This window comes from Microtus pennsylvanicus, chromosome 7, assembly GCF_037038515.1.
Source record: "Microtus pennsylvanicus isolate mMicPen1 chromosome 7, mMicPen1.hap1, whole genome shotgun sequence".
NCBI lineage: Eukaryota > Metazoa > Chordata > Mammalia > Rodentia > Cricetidae > Microtus > Microtus pennsylvanicus.
In genome coordinates this window covers 78,163,336-78,190,025 of record NC_134585.1, presented here as the reverse complement: position 1 = coordinate 78,190,025, position 26,690 = coordinate 78,163,336, and the positions used below count along the sequence as shown (strand labels likewise).

At 40.0% G+C, this 26,690-nt stretch overlaps 1 protein-coding gene across 2 annotated transcripts; it reads left to right on the top strand.

The window, feature by feature from the left end:
- Positions 1 to 1,710: 1,710 nt before the first annotated feature.
- Positions 1,711 to 19,082, top strand: LOC142854850 (guanylate-binding protein 3-like). Of its 2 annotated transcripts, none has more exons than XM_075981203.1 (11): positions 1,711 to 1,813; positions 2,835 to 3,036; positions 6,896 to 7,023; positions 7,693 to 7,802; positions 7,998 to 8,194; positions 9,063 to 9,308; positions 10,256 to 10,536; positions 11,979 to 12,191; positions 15,969 to 16,071; positions 16,383 to 16,576; positions 18,350 to 19,082. In XM_075981203.1, exons 2-11 carry the CDS (start codon positions 2,865 to 2,867, stop codon positions 18,566 to 18,568), a joined length of 1,863 nt encoding a protein of 620 aa, XP_075837318.1. In that variant the 5' UTR covers positions 1,711 to 1,813; positions 2,835 to 2,864; the 3' UTR covers positions 18,569 to 19,082. The 2 variants fall into 2 exon arrangements, with proteins under 2 accessions (XP_075837318.1, XP_075837319.1); XM_075981204.1 differs by lacking the exon at positions 1,711 to 1,813 and adding an exon at positions 1,842 to 2,272 and having other exon boundaries at positions 18,350 to 19,081.
- Positions 19,083 to 26,690: the final 7,608 nt, after the last annotated feature.

Below are 26,690 nucleotides of genomic sequence, written 5' to 3'. Positions count from 1 at the left end.
GTCATGTGTTCTCCTTCCCAAGCAAACTGCTCTGGGAAATAGGCTGTCTCCACAGTCTCACCGTTTTCTACAATGGAAGCCTTGGTCAAAGAACTGAATAAGGAGCTGACAGCAGATAATCATTTTAAAGAAACTGAAGACTTTTTTTAAAAAAAAATAAGAAGAAGGTTAAAATACCAAGGACTTGAGCTTGAACATTCATCTTTGACACCCTAAATGAAGCAGGTTCATGTTAGGACATAACTTCAGTTTCTATTTCCTTTGCCCACTGGTAATACAGCAAAAGGGGGGAAGGAAGGTCTGCTTTGGATGGGGGAAATCCAGCCACCTGCATTGGCAAGGATACACAGCCTGGGTTTGGACTGTTTATGTTGGTGCAGCTCTCTCCTGCTCCATCTGAGAGGTATCATTTCCCCAGTGTTCTGCAATGTATGGAGGGGAAGGAGGAGGCCACACTGTGGATGCAGTTGTCTAGATCCAAGAGGCCGAAGGACCCAGAACACTGACTGGCAATGGCTGATTGGTAGTGCTCTCTGGGAAGCAACACAGACAGATGTGTATGCTGTGTCATTCTGCTTTCTCCTGTTGGGCAGCGGTGGTGGAATGAGTTCCCTGGGAAAAACCAGCAGTCTTCCTGTATAACTTCTTCCCTTTCTAAGTGGGACTAAAGAGGGTTTGGAGTAGGAAGTTCCCAATGATGAATGAAATTCTGTCATCAAGTCACAAATTAAAAAGGGGCTGAGGAGGTAGCTCTGTTGTTGGTATCCTTGCCTACCAGGCATAGAAACCTGGATTTAATTCTGAGCACCTCATGCGATCACCTGAAATGGCTTATGCCTGAAATCTCAACACTTGGAAAGTGGAGGCCAGAAGATCGGGAGTTCAAAGCCATCCATTGAATTTCTGCCAGGCTGGAGGACAGCTTAGGTTTTATAAGACCCTGTTTCTTATAAGAACAGAAAACAAAAACCAAACCAAACAAACAGCCCCCAAACAACAAAATACCTATCATGATAATAAAAATAAGAAATCAATCTGCAATAGAGCAAATAAATAAAAGGGAACTCATTCCCACTCCCACCTCCCACCCCACCCCACCCCACCCCACCTCACTGCCATTTTTCAAGTATAGCACTAACCGAAATTGTTTTTCTCTCCAAGAAAGCCTGAATCTGCCTCTGGGAGCCCCACCTACTGAATCACTGAGTTTTTCTTGTGTGCTAGCTGGTCCACATACACATTTGTGAGACAATGCATGGGGTTTCTACTAGGTTCCTGAAGCTTATTTATTTCTTAAGCACTCAGGGTGTAACCTGAGTTGTGCCAAGGGTTGCATGGGTCAGCAGTGTGGCACATGCATAATTTTATCTGATTTTGGTTTTGCTTTGTTTCTTTGAGACAGGGTCTGGAACTCACTCTCTTGCCGAGGCACACCTGCCAGGCTTGCAGGTGTGAACCATCACTTCTGGGTTAATTTTATCTGATTTTCGTGCTGTGGAGTGGACAGAGCAATGCTCAGCCTGTGAGATCGCGGTAACTTCAGAAAGTCCAGAGGAATCTGGGAAATTCCTCTAGCTCTGCTCAGCTCAGCTCAGTTTGCAAACTCTCGTTATCTTGTTCAGTCCCTCAACTACTGATTCATCAGGAAAGGACCATGGTTTCGATTTCACTTCTCTTTGACTCAGCTTCCGTTTGGGTGGCTGTTATTTTGCTGCTTCTAAGAGTGGCTGTGCCAAGGAGCCTGAAACAGGAAGACAACCCTCTAAGGAGCCTAGTCAGTTGAGGATTGGTCCCTGCTGTCGCGCCAGAGCTGGTAAGTCTTCCTGAGCCTTTCACTCAACAACCTCTGGGAGAAATTCCCAGGGAGCACTCTACTCTGGGGTAGACCACATAAGCGACTCCACGGTGTGTCGCCCAGTGCAGAGCGCCTCCTGGCGTCCCAAAGGTGCATGCGCTGCTTTTCTCAGAACTCTTGGTTTGGGAGACTGAGAATATTATGTCTCATTCTTGTTGGAGGGAACTTGGAAAGGAAGCACTGCACTGTCTGGGATCCAGGAGTCAATCCCGACAGTCCTGCAGTGGCTCTTTGGTGGGATAGTTTCTCCCAAGTTCCTTCCTAGTGCCCTCAATGCTTTCCTGAAGGTAGACATCTATCCTCAAAGATGTCACCAAGAGGCATCCATCATATTTTGGTGGAGTCGGTTCCAGTTTACATACATCTAAAGCCGGCTTCCAAAGTCCCTACCTGATTCTCTACTCATTTTCTTCTAAGGTAGGTGTGTGTGTGTGTGTGTGTGTGTGTGTGTGTGTGTGTGTCCGCGCACGCGCATTCTCTGCAATTATCTCTCACATTTGAGTAGAGAGCCACCAAGGCAGGAATTTGCTCGCATTTTGTTTAATTTTGTTTACTCCTTGATATTGGTCACCCAAGACAGTGTCCAACACATGGCCAGTACTCAGTAAATTTCACATACTGAGACTTCAAAGTCTTTTAGAATGCCAGGAAATCTTCCTACCCACTTTGCAAGTTTTTTATGTGCATTTTGCTCCACTTTCTACAAAACCTGAGTGCATTCGGGTCTCATACATCAGTCTTTTGTTTTCCTCATTTTATTCTTTAAAAAACAAAGCAATTCTTTGCATAGTTCGAGAAAGAATCGTAAGATACTGTATTTTAAGTACTGTAACAGGCTTTGAAATGCTAAGCTCATTTTTTTCCCTATAGAAACACACAGAAGTTGATATATGTGGTGCACAAACAAAAGCTGATGCATCTGCCGTGAATAATGACGATGACTTTTAGACCATGAATTTCAAGGAGTGATTGCTCTCAGTTACAGGGTGCTGGGGCATCTCAGTGGACCATGGAGACACCCATTTGTCTGGTGCAAAACTGGAAAGAAGAGCTGATGGTTAACCCGGAGGCTATAAGGATTCTTGAGAAGATATCTCAGCCTTTGGTGGTGGTGGCCATTGTTGGCTTATACCGTACAGGGAAGTCCTACCTCATGAACCGTCTTGCAGGACAGAACCATGGTGAGTGTCCTTCTGATGCGTGGAGACCATTTCCTTGGACCAGTGGTAGGTGGTAGAGCACACTTTTCTAAGAGTCCAGTCCCTCTCATGGATGAAAATTCCCCATTCTTATCATCAAACTTATAATTTATAAACTATGGGGAAAAATCACATTCTTCTGTATAGTGATTGTTCCCCAACTTTATCAAAGGATCCACCTTAAAATTCCTCTTGACCCTCTATTCTGACCCGATCAACAGCTGAACTCTGTCAAGAGACCCCATTCTTCCTCCTGTGTCTTTGCTCAAGCTACAAGAACATTTCTAGTGTGAATATTGTTTCACCTGTTCTATAAAAACAATCAAACAAGCGAACAAATGAGATAGAATGAAGAAGGATGTGTAGTAGGGTTCTTATATAGCCAAAATCCTAACTGAGCTGTATCCAATCTCTGGGGTTTGGCTTTGCTGTTTTTGCTTTTTGCTTTCTTTCCTTTTTTTTTTCAAGGCAAACTTTTTCAAACTTGTTTGTTATTTTGCTGTAATGTGCTACATACAGCCATTTTTATGCATGCATGTATGTTTCAGCAGATCTCCCCCAGTAATCTTTCCTTTCTTCCTTCCTCTCTCTCCTGCCCACCAGTCTCCTTCATTCCTAATACAGTTCCCCTTCCACTTTCCTGTCCTCTTTACACAGACTTGAGGTATCTGCTGAAATCAGAGGGAACACAATTGACTTTCTGAGGCTGGCTTCATTATCATAGCAAAACTTTTTATGAATTATTGACAATGGAGTTAATGATCAATCCAGATCAAATATTAGATATTGGAAATAAAACTCTACTAACCACATGAACACAAATCATGCTCTCTCACATACTCTCTGCAGCTCCTTGATACTTTCATTTACAGAGAATATGTTCATTCTTTCTTTCTTTATGTGTAGGGGAGTATATGAGCTTGTGTGTTTACAGGTATGTGTACATTGTGCATATACACAGGTCAGAAGAAGACACTGAGTGTCCTGTAATTGTCATACATATTCCCAGTTTATTTCTACTACTTTATTGCATGTGGTTGTCTGGGGATACCATACCGTTTATCCATTTGTTGTTGAACACTGGTGCTATTCCTAGCATTCCACACATTTTTAAAAAAGCCCACAGGCAGCGTTCTTCCTAATGTTTCTTAGTTTTTGCATCAGTGATTCAGTACCTTTTCTGATTAAACTTGACTGCAAAACTTTTCCATCTGGATGCATCTCTCCAGGGTTCCTCCTCTCTCATCCCCTTTCCTTCCTTCATTCTTTCCTCCTATCTTCCCTCTTGTTACCTGCTCCCCCTTCTCCTCCTGTCCTTTAACTTTCCTCCCCTTTCAACCCTTTCTGCTTTCCGTCCTTCTGCCTCCCACACAACCCATTTGTCTTTATCTTTCTAGTAGAGGAACTCTTGACCATCAATTGGGGGAGGTATTTTTCTTTTTCTGGATTGAATAACTTTATAAACTTTTGAGTGATTTGCATTTGAGAGCCCTAAGACACTTGTTTTAGACTGGGAAGTTTCAACAGTATTGCTTCATTTTCTACTCAAGATAACGTTGGTAGCTAAGATAATTTGCCATTAGAGCTCTGAATTATATTTGGACTTTTCAATGTTACAGCAGTAAAGAAGGAGTTAAGTTCCCAACCAAGGTCCAGAAACAGGTTCATGTCACTCTATGTCTCTGTGGGTGACTCACTTTGAAATACTTTATCCACATGACTGAGAAAAATGGTCTCCTATCACATTTACCATATTTATAACAGTTGCTCAGGCAGCAGTCTCTCCCGATGTGATTCAACAGAAGTCAGGTCCAGAAGTCTGCAGAAAGGCAGACTTTAACATTTGTCCTGTGGAGATCACAGTGTGGCTATGCTGAACCATGGCATACTATGAATTATATGCCATTTGTTTCTCTTTGTGGTTGAAGGAAGAAAATGTTGTGTATGACAAATGGGCAAAGTCTGGGAGCAACGGATACAGCCTGCTGTCCACTGGTTTTGAGAAGTTTAAACTGTGGGTTTAAACTTTTGAAAATAAAGAAAAAGGTGTCACTTGGCTCCTCTCTGTCCCTGAGATTATTCGACATTGATGAGGCAATAGCCACAGAGCTCAACAGATGAATAAACTAAGGGAGGAAGGGGTATCAAAACCAAACCAAACAAAACCAAAGCCCAAAGCTATTATTCCCATCATGGGCCTGGCATGATAGCCTATGATGCCAGTCAGTTGTCACCATGATGACCGAAGTATGAAAAAAATCAGTGACAAAGACAAAGGTTTGCTTCGGTTGACATTGCTGGAGGATTCACTTCCTGGATAATTGGTCACGATGCTTTTGGGTTTGGTGGGGGAAGGCAGTGATCTTTAGCAGGAAGCATGTGACAGAGCCGTGCTGCTCTATTGGTTTCAAGCTTGGCGTGAAGAAAACCTAGTCTTGGATGGAGGGGGGATGTCCTTGGACTTCCCACAGGGCAGGGAACCCTGACTGCTCTTTGGACTGGAGAGGGAGGGGAAGGGGGATTGGGGGAGTGGGAGGGAAATGGGGGGAGGGGATGAGGTGGAAATTTTGATTAAATAATAAAAATAAAAAAAGATTAAACAGGCAAAAAAAAACAACAGCAATACTTAAGAGACAGCGTTCTACACTATCTTTTAAAGGCACACCCCTAATAATTCAAAGACCGCCTACTTGGCCTCACCTCTAGTTTTTACACAACTAATCATTTCAGCATTCTGTGGAGCAAGCCTTGAACACATGGGCCTTTGGTTGATATTCCACATCTAAACTATACCATGCATTCGCGAGGTAATTAAAGGATATGGAATGGTGGTACTGTTCACAGTGATGCAGGGAGGAAAAAGGGAGCTAACGGGTGTGAGCAAGCACTTGACAAATGGCAATATGAATGACCAGGTAGGAATTAATTGCTCCTCACTCCAAAGAAGCAGGTAAAAATGAGTGTCAACATGTGGCATGAGAAACATTGAATGGAACTCTATGAAAGGAACTGTGACCAAGGTGAGAAATAAGTCTCGTGTGCACTGTTCCTCGTGAGAGTGAAAGCGAGTGAAGGCAAGGCTTGCTAGGTGGCCATTGGCTCCTGGGCTTCAGTGCTAGGTGGCCACTGGCTCCTGGGCTTCAGTGCTAGGTGGCCATTGGCTCCTGGGCTTCAGTGCTAGGGGGCCATTGGCTCCTGGGCTTCAGTGCTAGGTGGTCATTGGCTCCTGGGCTTCAGTGCTAGGTGGCCATTGGCTCCTGGGCTTCAGTGCTAGGTGGCCATTGGCTCCTGGGCTTCAGTGCTAGGTGGCCACTGGCTCCTGGGCTTCAGTGCTAGGGGGCCATTGGCTCCTGGGTTTCAGTGCTAGGTGGTCATTGGCTCCTGGGCTTCGGTACTAGGTGGCCATTGGCTCCTGGGCTTCAGTGCTAGGTGGCCACTGGCTCCTGGGCTTCAGTGCTAGGGGGCCATTGGCTCCTGGGCTTCAGTGCTAGGTGGTCATTGGCTCCTGGGCTTCAGTACTAGGTGGTCATTGGCTCCTGGGCTTCAGTGCTTGGACTCTACCAGAATTAAGAGGACACAAAATTTTTTAAACTCATATATAAATACTAGAATTAATAGAGTCTAAACTAATCCCTTAACACAATCCATTTTGAGGAGTTGGAAGAATGAGGTAAGTAGAAGGCTCAAGTATTTCTTGGGAAAGTATTATTTATGGACTGAATTCACCATCTTTGCTGAAGTAAAAACAAGGCTTTTCCTTGCTGCTTGCTAACTATTCTCAGCATTCAACTACCTTGGCCTTCCTGCTCTGACCTTTTCTGTTTGTTCCTCTTCCTTTCAGGCTTTTCCTTGGGTTCCACCGTGCAGTCTGAAACCAAGGGAATCTGGATGTGGTGTGTGCCTCACCCCACCAAGCCAACCCATACCCTCGTCCTTCTGGACACAGAGGGTCTTGGTGATATAGAAAAGGTAAGGATCTTACCGGGTGTAATGATTTCTTGCTCTAAATTCTCAGATTAACTCATCCTATCTATGTGCTTTTCTTTGCTGTTTTGTTATTAATAATTTTGACTCTCTTTCTGGCAGACAGTGTTACTGTGGTTGTAGGTATGTGGGCATATTTTTTTGCTATTGCAGTAATTCATCTTCTAGAAGGCAAGTATATGGAAAAGGATAGCTACCAAATGTATCTCTGCATTTTGTCAGAAGCACAGTGACGAATTGTACTTAACTGAATAAGATTTGTGTCTATAATTGTGACAAAAATTCATCAAGGCATAACTGCCTACTTATCATTACCTACTGTGTTCCAGACATCTAGGAAATGTTTTATATGCATTGAATATTTTGTCATTTTACCAGTCAGTTCTGGGAACCAAATCTAGAACCTTGTGCAAGACCGTTCAGCTTCCTACCACTGACTTATATCCTACCTCTGTCAGGTAACTTAGCTAAACAAGCTATACATTGAGAGGAGTCAGTGTAAGTGTGAGCAATGAGGATTGGATGTAGAATTGTGTTCAAATTTTGTTATTTCTCTCAGATCTACTAATAATATATCTGAAAGTATGAAGGAACATTTGGATGAATGAATGAATATTATATTTTTAATTACCCATGTCCTCATGTGTCCTCTAGGGTGACCCTAAGAATGACTCATGGATCTTTGCCTTGGCTGTGCTTTTAAGCAGCACCTTTGTCTACAACAGCATGAACACCATCAACCACCAGGCCCTAGAGCAGCTGCAGTATCCTTTCAGGGACCAAACTAACATGTTCCCTTAACTATAGGAGGAAGGCATCTTACTTCTTGTTCTCTTATCCAAGTCAAAAAGTCTTGGTTGAGTTTGAGTGGACACAGGACAAAGGGGAATAGTTTTAATAACTGACTTGACATGATATCTAGAAGGTGTTTTGTTTCATATCCTTAGCTACAATTCCAGTTATGTGACTGAATTAACACAGCTAATCCGGGCAAAGGCCAGCCCCAGAGAGGATGAAGGAAAGGACTCCAGTGAGTTTGTGAGCTTCTTCCCGGACTTTGTCTGGACTGTTCGGGATTTCACTCTGGAGCTGAAGTTAGATGGACATGTCATCACAGCGGATGAGTACCTGGAGAATGCCCTGAAGCTGATTCCAGGTATCACTGCGGGACGTAGAATTCACTAAATGCTGCTCAGCACTTGATATCTCTACTTTAGACTGCACTGAAACCCTTGTTAATTGTCATGACAATTGGCATATAGCCATAATTTTGGCAATCATTATTAGTTGAAAATATTCAGAGTTAAGATTTAAACTTACTTTATCTTAGAATATATCATATTAAATACTTTTATTATTACAATGAAAAACAGAAACAAAAATAGATAAGGATTACGGTCAAGGCTACTTCCTGAGTCTTATTTATTTGTTAATATAATTGTTTTTCATAGCATATTTTGAGAGAAACTGGTTCATCAAATAAATAAGTGAATAAAAACCTTAAAATTACAGGGAAATCTACTGACAATATTTTAAAAAATCTTTCTCACTTGAATGTTTTACTAGCTCAAATAGTTATACCTTGTCGTGGATTTCTTTTAGTGCATGGGGTTGGGGGGAAAAGATGTATGTCTCCACTAATGTGCAATACTCCATTATTCACTGAAATTTCACCTTCTTGACTGATGCAATATGGTGGCATGTTAACATTGCAAATTCATTACATGGATTATGTTTAGTGGGACAGATAAGTACCTAAAATCAATATTGTTATTCATTTATCTATTATTTAGACAAATATTGATGTTAAATAGCTAATTTATGTCATCGAGATTCCCTGGAAAATAATGTCAAGTCCAATGTAATGACAAAGTAGTGAGGTCCCCAAATGCACTTGTTACTTTAGAGCTGTTGGCACAGTCATTCAGATGGCCTGGAGCTGCAGCCTTTAAAGCATTCTCGGAAAGTCTTTGATCATCTTACCTTCCAGCTGCCCCATCACTGAGTGCCCCCCTCTCTTACAGGAAACAATCCCAAAGTCCAAAAGTCCAACACAACCAGAGAATGTATCAGATATTTCTTTCCAGTACGGAGGTGCTTTGTCTTTGACCGGCCTACAAGGGACAAAAGTTTACTATCTCAAATTGAAAAAGTTCCAGAAAACGAACTGGAATGGAATTTCCAGGTGGAATCAAAAAAGTTCTGTTCCTACATCTTCACCAATGCAAAGACCAAGACGCTGAGAGGCGGGATTACTGTCACAGGAAACCGTGAGTTTCTTTTGTAGCAGGCACGTCCCTGTGGCTTAGAATATTCAACGAAGTGATGATTCTTTTGTGGTCTTGAAACTTTTGTATGCTTATATAAAGGAATATGGAGGAAACAAATGTTCAGACACACATATGAGTTTCATACTTGACCTTTCTGAATATGAGTGTTTATTGAAGCCTAGCTTGTGTTACACAGGTAATACCATAAAGATATGCAGATGAGTGGACAGAAATCTGCAAAATGACTTGGAGTTCCCCTGGAAGAGTGGCTCAGTTTGACCATACAGATTACTTTTGGGCTGACACTGGTCGGAACACAGCAGGTCAAGGGTCCCATTCAATTAGAGAAACAAGTTTAAACATTCTAAGCGCCATAGACATTCTGCCTGTGTAACCATGGTTTGCCTTTGCTCAAATGGGTTTATACTTGGTTTCATATTCTGTATTCTCTCTTCAAACTTTTGACATTTTTTTCCTGAAGGGACTTGAATTTTCATTTGCAACTTGATCTCACAAAAGATGAAATTTGCTTTCTTATTCTAACACACTTTTCTTTTAGTTATTTGGTACCGGATTCGAGGGAGAGGGACTTGATTGGGGAAGGGGGAGGAAAATGGGAGGCAGTGGTGGGGAAGAGACAGAAATCTTTAATAAATAAATAAATAAATAACCAAATGTTCTACAAAAAAAGTCTTGAAACCTCTTAGTTAGAATCAGTGATTATTTTTAGTGCATTAAATTTGGAAACTGCAAAGGAAGAAGTCAGTTTTATTAAATAACTATTGATTCTGAGAGACCATGAACAAAGAACGAAAGATATGGAAGACGTTAGAAAAGAAGAGAAATTCGTGTTGAATAGAATTTTGTTGCTTTTGATAACATTAGGCCTAAAACTTATAAATAACAGTTAGTGAGAATGTACCAGTTCTTAACGATATTTTTCTTAGGACTGGGGACTCTGGTGAAGACCTACTTGGATGCCATCAATAGCGGGACTGTGCCTTGCTTGGAGAATGCCGTGATGACCCTGGCTCAGCGTGAGAACTCGGCAGCTGTGCAGAAGGCAGCTGACCATTACAGTGAGCAGATGGCCCAGAAACTGCAGCTCCCAACAGACACTCTCCAAGAGCTTCTGGATGTACATGCAGACTGTGAGAAGGAAGCCATTGCTGTTTTCATGGAGCACTCCTTCAAGGACGACGAGCAAGAGTTCCAGAGGAGACTGGTGGTAACACATCCTAGCACTTAGCTTGCCTGATCCTTGCCCTTCTGATACAACCCTTAGACTCCACTTTTTTAAATCTCAAGGTCTGAATCTTTCTCATTGAAATTTTTATGGAAAACTTAACTCTTTGCATAAGACTTTTCCCTTTCTTGAAGCAATAACATTTGATTATTTTTATTGCTATGAAACAAAATATCATGTACTTAGTACCTGGAAACAGCATGCATTTTATTACTTCAAAGTTCAAAAGAGAGGTGAAGCAAGAGTATGTGGGTCTCTGTTTGATGCACTGAAAACAGAAAATGTGCTGTCTGATTGATTTAACACTGATCTATAGGTCTGGGAAAAGCTTTTCCCCTTAGCAAAACACAAGGAATCACTGCATTCTATTTTTCTAGTTGTTCTGATTTCTTTCCAGCCGCAAAAGTCAAAACTTACATTCTGAAGGGCTTGGGTGGCTAGATCTCCTTCTGTTATGTAATATAATGTCACCATAGGATTACTATCCAGCACAGTCACCAGCCCAGGGTGATGAAGGCATTGGCACCAAAAAAACAACTCTCAGGGGATTACCGTGACCTATCAGACCAAAAGCAGATTCCCTGAGAGTTTCTGGTCTTCCATTTATCTGACCTTGAACCTGGAAGGACAAAAATCTTTTAGTTCATATTGAGGAAATTAATTAGGATTATCACTTATGAGAACAAACAAACACGTAAAGAAACAAAACACACGTGTTCTAGCATACCAACACTCAAGTTATCACTGAAAGAATTCATGATGGTTCAAAACTCTCCTACGAGTACAGTTCCCTCAGCTCTGAAGAATTGGTTTTTCAGCTACACCAACCTCCATTTTCAGAGGAAATAGTCTTATGTCTTCCAAGTAGATTTAACAGCTGCTGGGTATGAACCCAAGGAAGCTGACAGACTTTCCAGAAATTAACACACAGAATTAACTAGGTTGGGATTCCTGACCCTCATCCTTTCCCAGTCCACTCTGGGGCTGTCTCATTGGTTCGTTCAGAAAAGCACAGTAGGACCTTCTCTCTTAGGGTTTGTGTTGCTGTGAAGAGAGACTATGATCACAGCAGCTCTCATAAAGGAAAGCATTTAATTGAGGGTTCCCTACAGTTTCAGAGGTTTAGTTCATTATCATCATGGTGCGAAGCATGGTAGTATGCAGGAAGACATGGTCCTGGAAAAATAGCAGAGGGTTCTACATCTTGATCTATAGGAAACAGGAAGTGAACTGTGATATTGGGCGTGGCTTGAGCGCCAGAGACCCCAAAGCCCACTTCCATAGTGATATACTTCCTCTAACAATGCCAAACCTATTCCAACAAGTCTCACCTCCTATTAGTGCCACTCCCTATGGCCATTTTTTTCAAACCATCACACCTTACTTGTAACAGCTTTGTTCTTCCTTCCCCTATTATCCTGCAGGCTGTCATAGAAGAAAGGAAGGAAGCTTTCATGCAACAGAATGAAGCAGCATCTATCAGTCACTGCCAGGCTGAGCTGGACAAGCTTTCAGAGTCCCTGAGGAAGAGTGTCTCAAGTGGAGCTTTCTCTGTTCCTGGTGGGCACAGTCTCTACATAGAGGCCAGGAAGAAGGTGGAGCAGAACTATGAGCGAGTGTCCCGGAAGGGAGTAAAGGTGAGAAATGACAGAAACAATGGCTTACGGAGTTCAGCTAGAGTGGTAGCTACTAGGTACTGGTGTAACTAATCAAGGTGAAGGCAAGTTCATGGTTGGCAGACCCTGAGCATTCAGTTCTGGCACAAGAATAATTTCAGGGTGACTTGGCTAGATTTTCAATTTATATATATCAGAATATATAAACTAAGTAGTTGTGCTTCCCACTCTCATGCACTGAACAAGTGTAATGTGCCAGTGCCCTAACACATTGCCTACGTCCACACTACCTTCATTAATAGATTTGGCAGGTCAGCTATCAGAATCTCAGAATTCTGTTTTTTGAGGAATCTTTATTTTGTTATGTATAATGACTGTAGTCAGTTTCCATTTCACTAAGAAATCTATAAAGTTTTTTGGTAACTCAATCAAAACGTTTGAGCTTATTATAATAAGCATGGCCACAAGATGACACACCATTGTAATTTTAGTTTGTTATTTCATGAATGATTAGTAAAACTGAGTACAAATACTTGTTGGCCATTTGAATTTCTTATTTTGAAAATTATAATTCAGGGTAATTGTATGTTATTTTAAGCATACTACTTTTCCCTATTGTATTGTGTGAGTTCTTCATTGTCTTCATATTTTAACTCCTTATCAGTATATGGCTTGCAAACATTTTCTCTCATTTGATATGTCCCCTTTGATTTGATCAAGTGCTTCCTTTACTGTACAGGAAGTTTATGGTTGGCTATAGTCTCACTTATCTATTTGTCTATGATTTGGGTACTAAGTCTAAAACACCATCATAAATCCAATGCTATATGGCTTTTCCCTCAACTTTTGTTCAAATATTTTTCATCTGTCCCTTGTTTTAAGAATTTTAAAATACTAGGTCTTAGGTTTAATCCATTTTTAGTTCTTTTAGGTGGAAAATATAATACAGAGATGTAATTTCATTATGTCTTGTCTCTCTCAGTGTCTTATATTGGTTTATATATCTGTTTTTATGCAAGGACCATGTTGTTTTTACTACTTACTAATAAAAGTATAAGGCTTGCTGCTTATCACTAACAGCAGGTGTTCTAGCCACTGACCTTGCAACTGCCCTGCTTAGCTTTCAAACTGCCCCACTTAGTTGCCTAGCTACCGAGCCCTTCCTTCCCTTTCCCCCTTCCCCCTTCCTCAGTTCCCCCTGCCCTGAGCTCCTCACTGAGGAGTATATAAGACATAAAACTTGCTTCAATAAATGGGATGCCTTGACAAGGAAAAAAAAGTACATTATATTATTTTGTCTACTTAGCATGTTTATCATCTATCTCTATCTATCTTTCTATCTATCATCTATCTATCTATCATCTATCTATCTATCTATCTATCTATCTATCTATCTATCTATCTATCTATCTATCTATCTATCTATCTTTCTATCTATCATCTATCTATCTATCTATCTATCTATCATCTATCTAACTTTCTATCATCTATCTATCTATCCATCCATCCGTCTATCATCTATATACTATCGATTTCATATCCATATGATGAATCACTATTCAGCCTTAAAAATGCTGCCAATTGTGAAAATATGAATGGATCTAAAAGACAGTATATTCATAGAAATAAGCCAGTAACAGGAAGACAAATACTGCATGTTGTGGCTCACTTTCAGTGGCATCATGGAGAGAGAGAGAACAACAAAGAAAGATAAACTAATATTAACTGTTTTATTACTGTTCTATGGCTTTGAAGAGGCACTATGAGTACAAGCAAGTCTGATAAGGGAAAGTATTTACTGGGGACTTGCTTCTAGTTTTGTGTGGAGACCCAAAAATGTGAGCCTATTCCACCTTGTCTGAAGGTTTTGGACATTAAGATGGCCCATAGAAGTAGATCTGCTCCACCCTAACCTAAGGTCATAGAATTCAAGCATACTTCTCCTTCTTTTGAAATAGGACGTTTGACTTAGGGAGTGGCTGCCTATAGAACACTTGGTCTATGCTGTGTATATTTCCCCAGATATCCAATACTTTCCTCAGGAAATAATAGCTCGATGTCTAAAGTATCAAAACAACTAACAGTGCTTGTTTTCCTTTGCATCATGGCAAAGCAGTCTTTTTGCCTTCTTCCCCCTTTTGTATCAGGGCATAAAAGTGTATGAAAACTGTGCGGGCAAGCTCAGTACTCAAAATTCATCATTCAGTATTCGCTGAGTTGCCTTTCTATTACTATCCTGTGTCTCTGTGTTTCTTTCTTCTCTGTTCCTCTTACCTAATATTTCTAATTCTCATGCCCCTACCCTGGAACATACAAACACCTGCTACAGCTAGAATTGCTGCAAAAGTCACCTCAAAAAGATGGTTCATGACTTATGGCAGCCCAATGTGGTACTTATAACAGTTTGGAGGAGTAATACATAGTCATCATGGTAGGAAGCAGACAGGCATGGCACTGGAGCGAGAACTTCACATTCTGTGCACAAGGAATAGGCAGAGAAAGAGACTGGGACTGGTGTGGACTTTTGTAATCTCAAAGCCTACTCCCAATGACATACTTTATCCAAAAAGGCCACACTTCCTAATCCTTTCCAAATAGTAATACCAACTGGGGACCATTCATTTAAATATATGAGTTTTATGGGACCCATTCTCATGTAAACTGCCACATTAACATAGAGTACAATGGTCATTACTGTGACTGAGAAAAGAGAGAACAGTGAGACATTCATCAAGACATATGAACATATAGCTATAAGACATAGTAGTTTAGAAAGACAAATAGTGAGTATGCATAGAATAATCTGATATATATCTAAAAGCTAAAAAAGTTGATTTCAAGTATTATTACCACACAAAGGTAACTATTTGAGGCAATTGATATATAAATTTTTCAACTATAATAATTACTTAATATATAATTGATGTGGAATTCCTTTCTGTATGCTGAATACCATTGGTTAATAAAGAAACTGGCTTAGCCTGATAGGGTAGAGTAGAGTTTAGTGGAGAAAACTAAACTGAATGCTTGGAGAAAGAAGGAAGGCAGAGTCAGAGAGAAGCTATGGAGCCTCTGCCAGAGACAGATATGTTGAAACCTTGCCGGTAGTCCGTGAGCCTTGTGGTAAAATATAAAATAATGGAAATGAGTTAAATTAAGATGTAAAAGCTAGCCAATAGGAAGTTAGAGCTAATAGGCCAAGCAGTGATTTAATTAATACAGTTTCTGTGTGGTTATTTCAGTTCTTGGTGACCTGGACCAACAAGCAGCTTCCTTAATACATATAATGCATTAAAACTTCGTGTGTCTTAAACAGTTAGAATTTTCATTTGTTAATAATACCATAATAAAGCTGTATAAAAGAAAACTAAGCATGTTTCCAGAAATACCAGGCTAAGCTTTCTAAGATAGAAAGTGACATTTCTGTATATGTCGTCTTAGCTGTAAAGTCTGGAATACCCATGAAGGTAGAAAACAAAATATTTTCAAACATGGTAACCAATAGAAACTGTGTGTCTGTGGAACTGCATGGAATTGCTTTGTAACTGTAGTTTGAACTGTAACCTAGGGCAGCTGGTAGGAAGCATTTCTGGGAAGAGAGGCAGTGAAGCTAGCAAGGAGGCTGAGGCGGAGGGTTTTTGAATCTGAAAAAGCTTGTACTTTCATTATGGCCATGGAATTAAATGGACCTTGTGAGACAGGACTCAAAAAATTAGGAGTTTTGTTTATCAATAAATACCCCAGCAGAAGACTTAATCTTTATTGCCTAAATTGTATTTTCTCTTCTTGGGTCCCCAGGCAAATGAGGTTCTCAAGAGCTTCCTACAGTCACAGGGTACTGTAGAGAACTCCATCCTGAATTCAGACAAAGCCCTTACAGATGGACAGAAGGCCATAGCAGGTAGGGTAGAGTGTCCAACTGTTAGAGAGGAGGGTGCATTATGCAAAGCCCTCTGACTGGTGGACAGGCAGATCCTTCTGGAATAAGGAGCTTCCTCCTGCTGGGTGTTTGACATCTCCTAGATGTACAAACACATAGGGTGTTGGTGTTGTATTTTGTGTCCAGTTAATTGGTGCCTTTCCATCATGTTAGGAACCATGATGCTCCTGGCCTGGCTAATGGGAGTACTCACAGGGTTCCCTTTGAGCCCTGGATAGTGTAGCTACATTCTGACTGTGATTTCTTTCCTTTCTTGAACATCTGTGGAACAGCTGAGAGGACAAAGAAGGAGGTGGCTGAGAAGGAACGAGAGCTGCTGAGACAGAAACAGGAGGAGCAAGAGCAACTGATGGAAGCTCAAGAGAGAAGCTTCCAAGAAAACATTGCTAAACTTCAAGAGAAGATGGAGAAGGAAAGGGAGACTCTTCTGAGTGAGCAGGAGAAGATGCTAGAGCACAAGCTAAAGGCAAGTGCGGATGGGGTTTGTCAGTGCCAGACAGATGGTGCTGTGACTTCCCAACAAGGAAACCGTCAGTCTCAAACTGTAACTTCAACTGTGAATGTTGTATCAAAGTTCATATGGGCTTTACTGAAGCTCTGAGCACATAAGACACCAGTATCTGTATAGAGTTAGACTTCAAGTATATAAATAATATCCCCAGGGTTCTGAGTTGCTGTTTGTTGAAATTCTAGGATGGTCTTCTTGTGCTGCAGTTGACCCTTTCCAATAGTCTTTAGGAATCTAGGCTTATTCTTCAAAGAAAATGAGGTGGATCCATCTAGTGTGAATATATCAGTTGTGGTGCAGGACAATATCTATATTCTGTCAATTGTATTTTAAATAAAAGCTGATTGGCCAGTATCCAGGCAGGAAGTATAGGCAGGACAACCAGACAGGAAGTAGAGGCAGGTCATTGAGAACAGGATAAGTCTGGGAAGGAGGAAGCCCATTCCTCTCCAGTCCTGCCCAGACACAGTAGAAAGAAGATGTGACCGGCCCCACTGAAAAAGGTACCAAGTCATGTGGCTAACATAGATAAGAATAATGGGTTAACATAAGTTATAAGAGTTAATAAGAAGCCCGAGCTAAGGGGCCAATCAGTTTATCATTAATATATACCTCTGTGTGATTGTTTTGGGACTTAACAATTGTGGGAACAGGGCAGGACAGAAAACCTCAGACAACAGCGTTTTAGTCCAGGATAAAACAGAAGAGGAGGATGGGGTGGGGAGATGTCTCAGTCACTGAAGTTCTCATTGTACATGTATGAGGAACTAATTCAGATCTTCAGAATCCATGAAAAAAAAACTACATGAAGTGACATTTACCAGTGACCTTCAGGAAAAAGATAGGAGGACCCCTGAGCTTTCTAGTTAGCTAGCCCAGTAGAATCAACTAGCTATAGAATTAAGGAGAGACTTTAGCTTTAAAATGAGACTGTAGAGTTGGCTCAGAGCATTTATTGTTCCTGCCGAGGACCCAGGTTTAGTTTCCATCAATCATATGGCACCTTATATTGTCCAGAATTAGAATTCCAGGGGATCTGATATGCTGTTTTGATATCCATGGGCAGCAGGCACACACATGGTACATACACATGTAAGCAAAATAGTCAAACATGTAATAAAAAATACATTTAATAAAAAATAAGGAGGAAGCATTTGAAGAACATACATGACATCAACCTCTGGCCTCCATAGATATGGACAAACACATACATATGTATGCATTTACACACGTGCTCACAAATGCATTCAAAAAGAGAGATGAATTAATTAAATTGAAAAATGAAATATAATAAAATGATAGAATTAAACAGAATATGGTACAATCTCATAAATTGCACTATTTATTTATTCCTGTTTGATTCATCATGTAAGCTGATATAAAATAAACTATATGTCCTATCTTAGAGTGTTCTATACAGATCAGGATAACCATAATTCATGAAATAATCAGAGACACCTCCTTATAATTGAGAGTAAGTTTTAGTTCACTTGCCTTCTGCAATCTTTTCAAAAGGGAAATTTTTTTGTGTGTATTGGGACAGTCTCGATGGGAAGATACTGATAAATTCTCCCTAAATATGTGTAAACTGTGGATACTCCTCTTTTTAGGTATAAATGTCTTAAAATATCAAAGACCCTTCTTAAGTGGTAGTGAAATAGATAGTGGATGGAAATTAAAGTTAAATGCAAAATTCTGCATGTGAGTAATGGAGGATTTTTCTTTTTACAGATCCAAGAAGAACTTCTTGTTGAAGGATTTAAAAAGAAGTCTGAAATGTTAATGAATGAAATAAGTCATCTGAGAGAAGAGATTGAGAGAACTAAAGAGAAACCCTCACTGTTTGCACAAATTCTTGACACAGTTGGCAATGCGTTCCTTATTGTTTTACCAGGAGCTGGTAAATTATTGGGTGCAGGGATGAAAGCTCTCAGCTCCTTTATGAAATAGCCTGGGAGTTCCTGGGAAGGGATTTATAAAGCTATGATTCTATTATTTTGATACCACAACTATATGCCTTGTTATTAAAACTGCATGTGCTACTTTAATAAGCAGTGCTATGCATGAGGTCTGAACTCCCACTATTGCTAAATAATCAAAGAGACACCACCTTATTGGAGTTGAGAGTCAGTATCATTTCATTAGCAGTTACAATCAAGATTAAAAATACAAATCATTAGCTCAAAAATACAAGAGAATGGCATCCATAAATCCCATCAAATTTCATTGACGTAATCTATATAGTAAAGTGGGAAAACAGTCAGAATATAGTGAAATTATTTCTAGAAAGGATGTGAGTAAGTAAAAAAGAAAAATGGTCCAATGGAGAAGTGTGACAATTGTACCCCAGTTATACAAATAATTCATTGTGAAGAACTCCTGTAAAAATTAACAAGTAGATTTTTTTTTAGGACAACGTATGAGAAAAACATTAGGCTGTTTGGTAATAAAAGCTGTGCAGATTAAAATTTGTGACTCTTTTGTGTCACCTTTGTTATGTGACAGGAATCTGGTCCATAAGGGGTCTTTGAAATGGAGAGTGACTACTATTTCCCAGAGAGACCAAAAATCCTGACATTGAGTGTTTTTAACTAGTTTGGAGTAGAGATATGGATGAACTTAAAACCTTGGGATAGGAAAACCCTAGAAGGCTGTAAGCAGAACCTAATGCACTTTAGTTTGGGAGACCAGAATGCTGAGAGGAACATGTACAGTGGAGGCTAGGCCCTTGGATTTCAGGGGGAAACAAGGACTCCACTGGGGAATGCTGAGAGGAACATGTACAGTGGAGGCTAGGCCCTTGGATTTCAGGGGGAAACAAGGACTGCGCTGGGAACTCTAGGTCATTCTTGCTCCATTCTTGCCACAGTCGGCTGCGTTCTCCCCGTGTACCGCATGTGTTTGTGATGAGAATTTAAAAGTACTTGGTGGGGAAAATCAGAACACACTACAACAATTAGACTTTGCAATGGTGGCTGCTGAGTCTTTTCATTAAGATCTGGAAGAGGTTTTTAAAATAAAGAAAACATGAAGTTTACAGAGGAAAATTTGTGTAAGCAACTTTAAATATTCATGCAAGGAAAGAAAAGTGGCTATATCTGCCCTTGTGAAAGAGACATCCCAGTCTCTTTATCATGATAAGAAGTTAGTCTAGAAGCCACAATCAACCCCATCAAAGGCACCAACTTATAAAAATACAAACTATAAATAAATCTGTGAGATGAATCCTGCCTTAAGAGTATATTTCAGAAAGGGTTTCCTACTTTAAAAACAGCATCCAAAACCAAAACAACTACATCAACAAACTATCTTAGAAATTATTTTTGTAGCTACATATACCAAACATAGAGAAGTTTTTCCCACTGTGGTCCAATGGAACCTGGCTACATCTCAAGTCAGCAACAGTTCTCGGCGGCAACAGCAGCAATATGGCACTGGTTTTGCAGGCATAAAAGTTTAAGGGGGTCATACATACAGTCTTGCTGCATAGTTTTAGAGATCTGTTGAGGGCAGCCAATGTGTGACAGGATCAGTCTTTGAAAGGAGATCTCCCAGAAGCCACCACATAAGACTGCAAAGGTTATACCTAGGTTTCAGTGGAGATGTTGGAGATTCCAGGGAGGTGGGAAATCCATTGAGGAAAGATACAGTCATGGAATGAATCCAGCACAAGGGAAAGACTAGGTGTTCTACAGTCTCAGAGCTGGTGGGACAGGACAACTAGGGTTCTTTAGAACTTAGAGGATTGCATCACAAATTCCATCCTTATGTGGAAGTGCAAAATTTAGAGTTTTCTATGTGGGTATTCACCTTGTTTTGACATAGTCACTACTTGCTATGTTCCCATTCTTCCATTTTGGAATAATAATGTCTATTCTATGCTACTGCATCTTGGAATTACACAGTTTTTTATGTTGTAATATATCAATTTAAGTGACTACAATAGAATCTCAGGTAAGACTTGCACTATGAGCAGTGTTGAAACTGTTAAAGACCTTTGAGTGTGAACTGAACTCATTTTTGCATTCTATGGTGCTGTGAGTATATGGGGATAAAGAGTGGAAGATAATCAATTAAAATGATGCTTGTGCAACAAGTTGTCAAGGAGTGGACTTTGGATGTTTATATTAATTGCCAGCTTGGCAGGTTCTAGAATTGCTTAAGAAACAAACCTCTAGGAATGTCTGGGAGAGACGATCTCAATTAGTTTCTTAGCAATGGAAAGACTCATCTTAACTGTGGGTCATACCACATGCTTGGGTCTTGGACAGAATGAAGAAGGAAAAGCAAACTGAGAAACAGTAATAATTGCTCTCTGCTGTCAGATTGGCACTCAGTATAGCCTGAATCTCATGCTTCCCTGTCATGATAAACATCTCCCAGATTATGACCTAAAAGGAAATCTTTCTTGGATTACTTTAATCAGACTGTTTTTCACAACAGGAAAAATGAACACCACAAGGATGTGGAAAACACCCTGTTGCTGCTTCAAGTCTCCCAAACATACATGTCTAACAATAGGAATATGAAGCCAAACATAAGGGATTATTGGCTTGAAATTAAAGTTGTTCCTGTACCAGGAAGAGATGACAGTGAGAGAAAAATAAAACAAAACAACAAAAGCATGGCCAAATCAGTCTCCATCCTGTCGGAAGTCTAGTCATCCCTTCTCATCTGTTAAGTAAAGTTTCCAGGCAAAAGGCTTCTCACACATTTGAAAATTCATGAAGAATTATAGTTTGGGTAATATGGCAGATCAATTTTAATCACTTTCTCAGTAACTTTGTAGGAAGTCAAACTCAGTATTCTTGCATTACCTGGGTTATTTTCTCGGACTTTGTCTGTAGTGTGTCTTCCATATGCTACCTTCTCACCTATTAGGGAGAATTTCAGTACCCCAGCAGAACTGATTAATTACAAACCTTTTCTGTGTACTGAAATTTGGAGGGGGAAATCATTAGAAATGCAAAGAAATAGTTAAATCTCAGTGGTAGAGCCCATCTATGGAAAGAGGAGGCAGGTGGATTATTGCAAACCAAAATAGGTTGCAAGATTGTTAGCGAACAGTAGAAAAAAGGAAGCAGGAAAGCTAAGAAGGCAGCACAGCTCTGTCCCAGCAGTCTCCGTATCTCCAGACTAAATTTTTCCATGTAGGCAGGCATTGCTTAGGAGAGGAAGAAAGGACTTTTGAGCACCTACCCACAGATGGTAAGAGACCTCCGTTAAGCAAAGACCAATAGAGGCAGGTATATGTAGGTTTTGTGCTCACTTCTTCAGTGCAAACACCAGACCAGAGGTACCATTCTTTGTAGTGGCGGTCATGGAGCAACAGGTACAGTTCACAGAATGTGGCATAAGTGTCATGAAGTATTAAGCACACTCTGCTCTCTCTCCTTTAGTGTAGGAACATAAACACCTGACCATTGATATCATGACAGTTGGTGTACAATCATAAATTATTAAATGTGTATTTAACAACTAATCTAGGGATTGTAACAATACCTGGTAGGAATATTTCTTGAGGACCAGAGAAATGGCTCAGTGAGTAGGGGTGCTTGACACCAAGCCTGACTCCTGATCACCAGGACCCACATGACGGAAGGAGAGAACTGACTCCCATAAGTGTTCCTCTGACCTCATGCAGGCTCTGTTGTCCATGTATGTCCACATGCATACACATTTGCACATACACAAATAAATAAAAACTAAAGAAATACATTTAAAAATATGTGGTTCACACTTTCAAAGGGGAAATTACTTCATACAATGAAGGTGTTTTATATAACAAAGAAATGATGAAAAATAATCACTATGCTAAGCGAAGTATACTGTTAAAAGCAATCTCCAGGCTCAAGAATAAGCTGCAACTATAAAACTTACAGCAGGCATACTTTTAAATCTTTATGTTTTGTTACTGAATTAGAAGATATTTATCAACAGGAGAATTTTATATAGACTCTGAAATGAATCATTCTCAATCAACACATCCAAATTTTGTACAGGAGCCAACAAATTTCTTTCATCAGGACAGGGTTGGAAAGATGATATAAATTTAACTTGTATTTCAGGAAAATTTTATGTTTTACCAACAAAAATGTCCACTGCATAAAAATATATAAAAGAATATTATTTTATTTTTAAGGAAGCAGAGTATGTGCAGGCAGCCAGTGGCCAGAGAGCTGGGATGACATTTCCTACTGCTGATTTATCCAAACAGAAGGAGCATTTTCATCAGCAACATTTCTAGTTGGCATGGGGCATACTTCCCCAGGCAGGAGGCTACCCTATTTTCCCACAAAGGGTGTTCAAGGAATGTCATTACCAGACACTGAGGATGGGAGTCATGAAAAACTATCGAGTGCTTATGATATCGCCATGACATTCGTAAGTTCAAAGTATCCGTGGTTGCCAACATAGGGTTCACACATGACTGAGGCCATTGATGTTCGGTCCCATGAAGCACAATTAATAAAAACTCAGAAACAGATATTGGGGTTCAACCTGAATATCTGAAAAGCAAAGCAGCCAGTCATTGGCTCTTACCTTGACCCCAGTTTGAAATAGTGAGCCTGCCTCTAAGAACCTGAGAATGACACTATGTCTGAGAGCTGTTTTTCCCATTTCATAACCCTCTCTAGTTCTGCAATTAAAGAGAATTAAATTGGTCTATGGCAACTAGTGTGAATACTGGAATTAAAGGTGTATGTTAGCATTACCTGTCTTTTGTTTTTTTTTAATTTTTTTTATTTTTTGAGACAGGGTTTCTCCATAGCTTTTTGGTTCCTTGTCCTGGAACTAGCTCTTGTAGTCCAGGCTGGCCTCGAACTCACAGAGATCTGCCTGCCTCCCGAGTGCTGGGATTAAAGGCGTGCGGCACCACCGCCCGGCGCATTCCCTGGTTTTTTAAGACTGAACAATGGCACTGTTTTACTCTCAGATCTTCAGGCAAGCTTTATTTATTAAAACACAATTGGAATTCCACTATAGTCACAGGTAGAGGAGGGAACATAGGGCCAGCCCTGCCCAGGAAACCTATTGGTTCTTGAGAGCTGCTGGAGAGAAAGTCTTTGGTCCTGCAGCCTCTGCTGAATTATTCATGCTCCACTGGCTGCCTTCCACTTACCCACACAGGTGATCCTGTTTAAACCCATTGGGTCACAGGGCAGAACCAAAATGAAAAACGACATTTTTATTTCAAAAGTGGGGTGAATGCTTGGTGGTAGAAGTAGGGCTTGGGGTGAGAGGAAGCCAAGAAGGGGTTGTAGAAGGAGGAATATGATTAGAACATATCATATAATTGTGTGAAATTGTCAATGAATAAAATTTTAAAGTATATGAAATAAAAAAAAAGAAGTTGATGATAGTGGGCTCTTACACGGCCAACTTCTCTGTGTCTTCCATTAGACAGAGCACAGTGTGTTTACCTTGGGGACTATTGCACTGTATGTAGTTAATCTGAAACTAGGAAACTGATTAGTAGGCACTGTGAGTGAAGTTGGGAGTGGTGAGAGCAGAAGGTAGATGGTGGTCACACACAAGCCAGTCTCACTCATTTGTACTAATTTAACTAACATCTTAATATTTTCAAAATAATCTCACTCGTTTGTAATAATTTAACTAACATCTTAATATTTTCAAAATAAAAACAGCACATACAGAAGTAAGATGAAGGATAGAGAGAACATATGATTGCAGACGTGGCAGATGTGTGAGAGACTTCTAAGTGACAGACAGCGCTGAGCTCTGCCTGGGTTGGAGTTCCTAATACAGAAGGATGGAGTTTGTGGAGAAAATCCTAGGAAGGTTGGCTCTGCTGAGGCTGAAAACAAGGCTGCTTTTGTCTCTGTTCAAGCTGGACTCAGAGCAAGGTCATTGCTGCCTCTGAGAGTGACAGTTTTCTCCTAAAAAGAGTTCATCATAAGAAGCCCGAGATGCAAAATAGGATGCCAAGTGTAGTACAGTTGATTATAGAGGTCATTTCTGACTCAGGTCAAGACCATTGGGATAGTTTAGACTGAGTAACTTCTGGATCCTTGGCCTTTCTATCTGTAACCAGTCATTGTTGGACATCTTCAAGGCCAACGCCTTAGTAATCACAATGTGCCCTAACTGGGACTATTCTAGAGCACTCAAACACTGTGAATGTAAAGATGCCTATGGTTTTCCTTAGCTGTTGGAAAATTTTATTGATACGTAGAAATTTTACTGTCCTTTAGAGAAAGGACACCGACACAGTCATCTCTCAAGAAACATGCTACAAAGAGGACATTTAAACTTTTAAAGAACCAGAAAAATTCAATTTTATTTGCCCTTAAATTCTACACGATTCTCAAACATTCAAGATGCCAGCATCTTTGGGTTATCTAATGCTAGCAGGTTTTACTGGTCTAGAGAAAACACCATCTGGTTTCCTAGCATTTAGATACATTTCAAAGAACTTCTGATCCACTTTCACTTTCAGCCATGTCACCTCTCCCTACTCCCAGCACACACACAGGTCACTCATTTCTCTCACCCATTGAATGTAGTTTTCCCTCTTTCTTTAACAGTCTAGAGTAGAGAAGCATTGGTTTTGTCCATCTCTTGTCCCTTTGTTATCTTACCTTGTTTCCTCTCCCCCAGCTTTATCCTCTGTCTTTTGCCCACTATCTTCTTCCTTTCTCTACCCTACTTCTATGCCATGTGTAGCATAAACATTTATATTATAATAAATGTCATATACAGGAGGAAACATGAGATATTTGTCTTATTTATTGTAACACGATAAGCTAAATTTCCATCCACTTTCCTCGAAACTCTGCTATGTGTTTGCACGCCTTCTTTACCACTCAGCTGTTGGAGAACATCTTGGTTGTTTCTACAACTTGACTGCTGTGCCTAGCACATCAATAAACACAGGTGTGCAAAAGTTCTCTGTGGTATGCTCCTTAGAATTCTTCAAGGGTATTGTTATTTAGAATAAATGTAGGACCAAAAAATGAATGAAATTAAGGAAGGAGAAACCTAAAGAGAAAATTAGATGGAAATTATTTTTTTTAATGAAAAGAAGAAAAATAATATTAAGGGGAAAAGAGCAAGACACCAGAAATGTGATGACTCTGTAGTGAAAATATTTTTACACACACCAGATGACTGGAAGATGGAGAAATAAAACAAAGCCCTTTAAAATTTATAGTAAAAAAAAAAAACCTAGTAGCATAGTAACAGAAGGAGACAAACCATGGTTGGGGGTGTAGGAAACCAAAGGAAGGGACAAAGTGCTATATTGGCTTCAAAACAGTTTTGAAGACTTTTGTCTTTCCTTTGATTTGGGGTGGTTTGGGCACTTTAAGTGTGGACACCTTAAGTCTTTTATCTTAATATCTTAATATCGTGTGTGTGTACATAGGTAGGTATGTTTGTATGTATGTATATAATTAGGGACAAGAGATCTTCTAGTCAAATTTTGCTTAATGATCCTGTTATTTTAATAAATTACTAAATTTATTTGTGGCAAGAATATTATTTGTGAGAATTAGATGTTATTATCCATGCTAAAAATCTTTTGCACATCAAAAATGTACATGTGCCAGCTATCTTCATTAATACCTTTTTGTTCTTCAATACCAAGTCCTTTTTCTTCAATATTAAGTTCTAGGAAAGGAGTTTGTTTACAGCATTTAGAATTGTATAAACGTGGGCACTGTCTTAGAGTTCTTACAGTCTTTGATGAGTAAGCATGAGTAACTAAATCCTCTGTGTGTTTAGCTTTCGAAGCGAATGAACCCCAAAAAATACCACATGAGGCATCCTTACTCCTATACTTCTCAAGCTGGCTCCCAAATATGGGATGTAAGGTATTGCTTCAAATCTAACCACCCCCACCCCGACTATCAGCAGGTTCTCAGCACTCTTTCAGGTGGAAAATTCTGAGAAACCTGAGATGACATTTATCTGTCAGTGAACAGCCTCCTTGAATTCTGCCAGTCACCCATGAGTGTTTTTAGTTTCACTTTTCTCCTTTATAAATGTTTTTGCTAAAGTACCTCTAGTTCAGCTGCCTTAGCAGAAAGTATTTGCTAAAGCTCTGTAC

Coding starts and splice junctions, on each gene's coding strand:
- LOC142854850 (XM_075981203.1), top strand. CDS start 2,865: ATGGAGACACCCATTTGTCTGGTGCAAAACTGGAAAGAAGAGCTGATG. Junction 10,537..11,978: donor AGTTCCAGAGGAGACTGGTG/GTAACACATCCT, acceptor ATTATCCTGCAG/GCTGTCATAGAAGAAAGGAA. Junction 16,577..18,349: donor TGCTAGAGCACAAGCTAAAG/GCAAGTGCGGAT, acceptor TTCTTTTTACAG/ATCCAAGAAGAACTTCTTGT.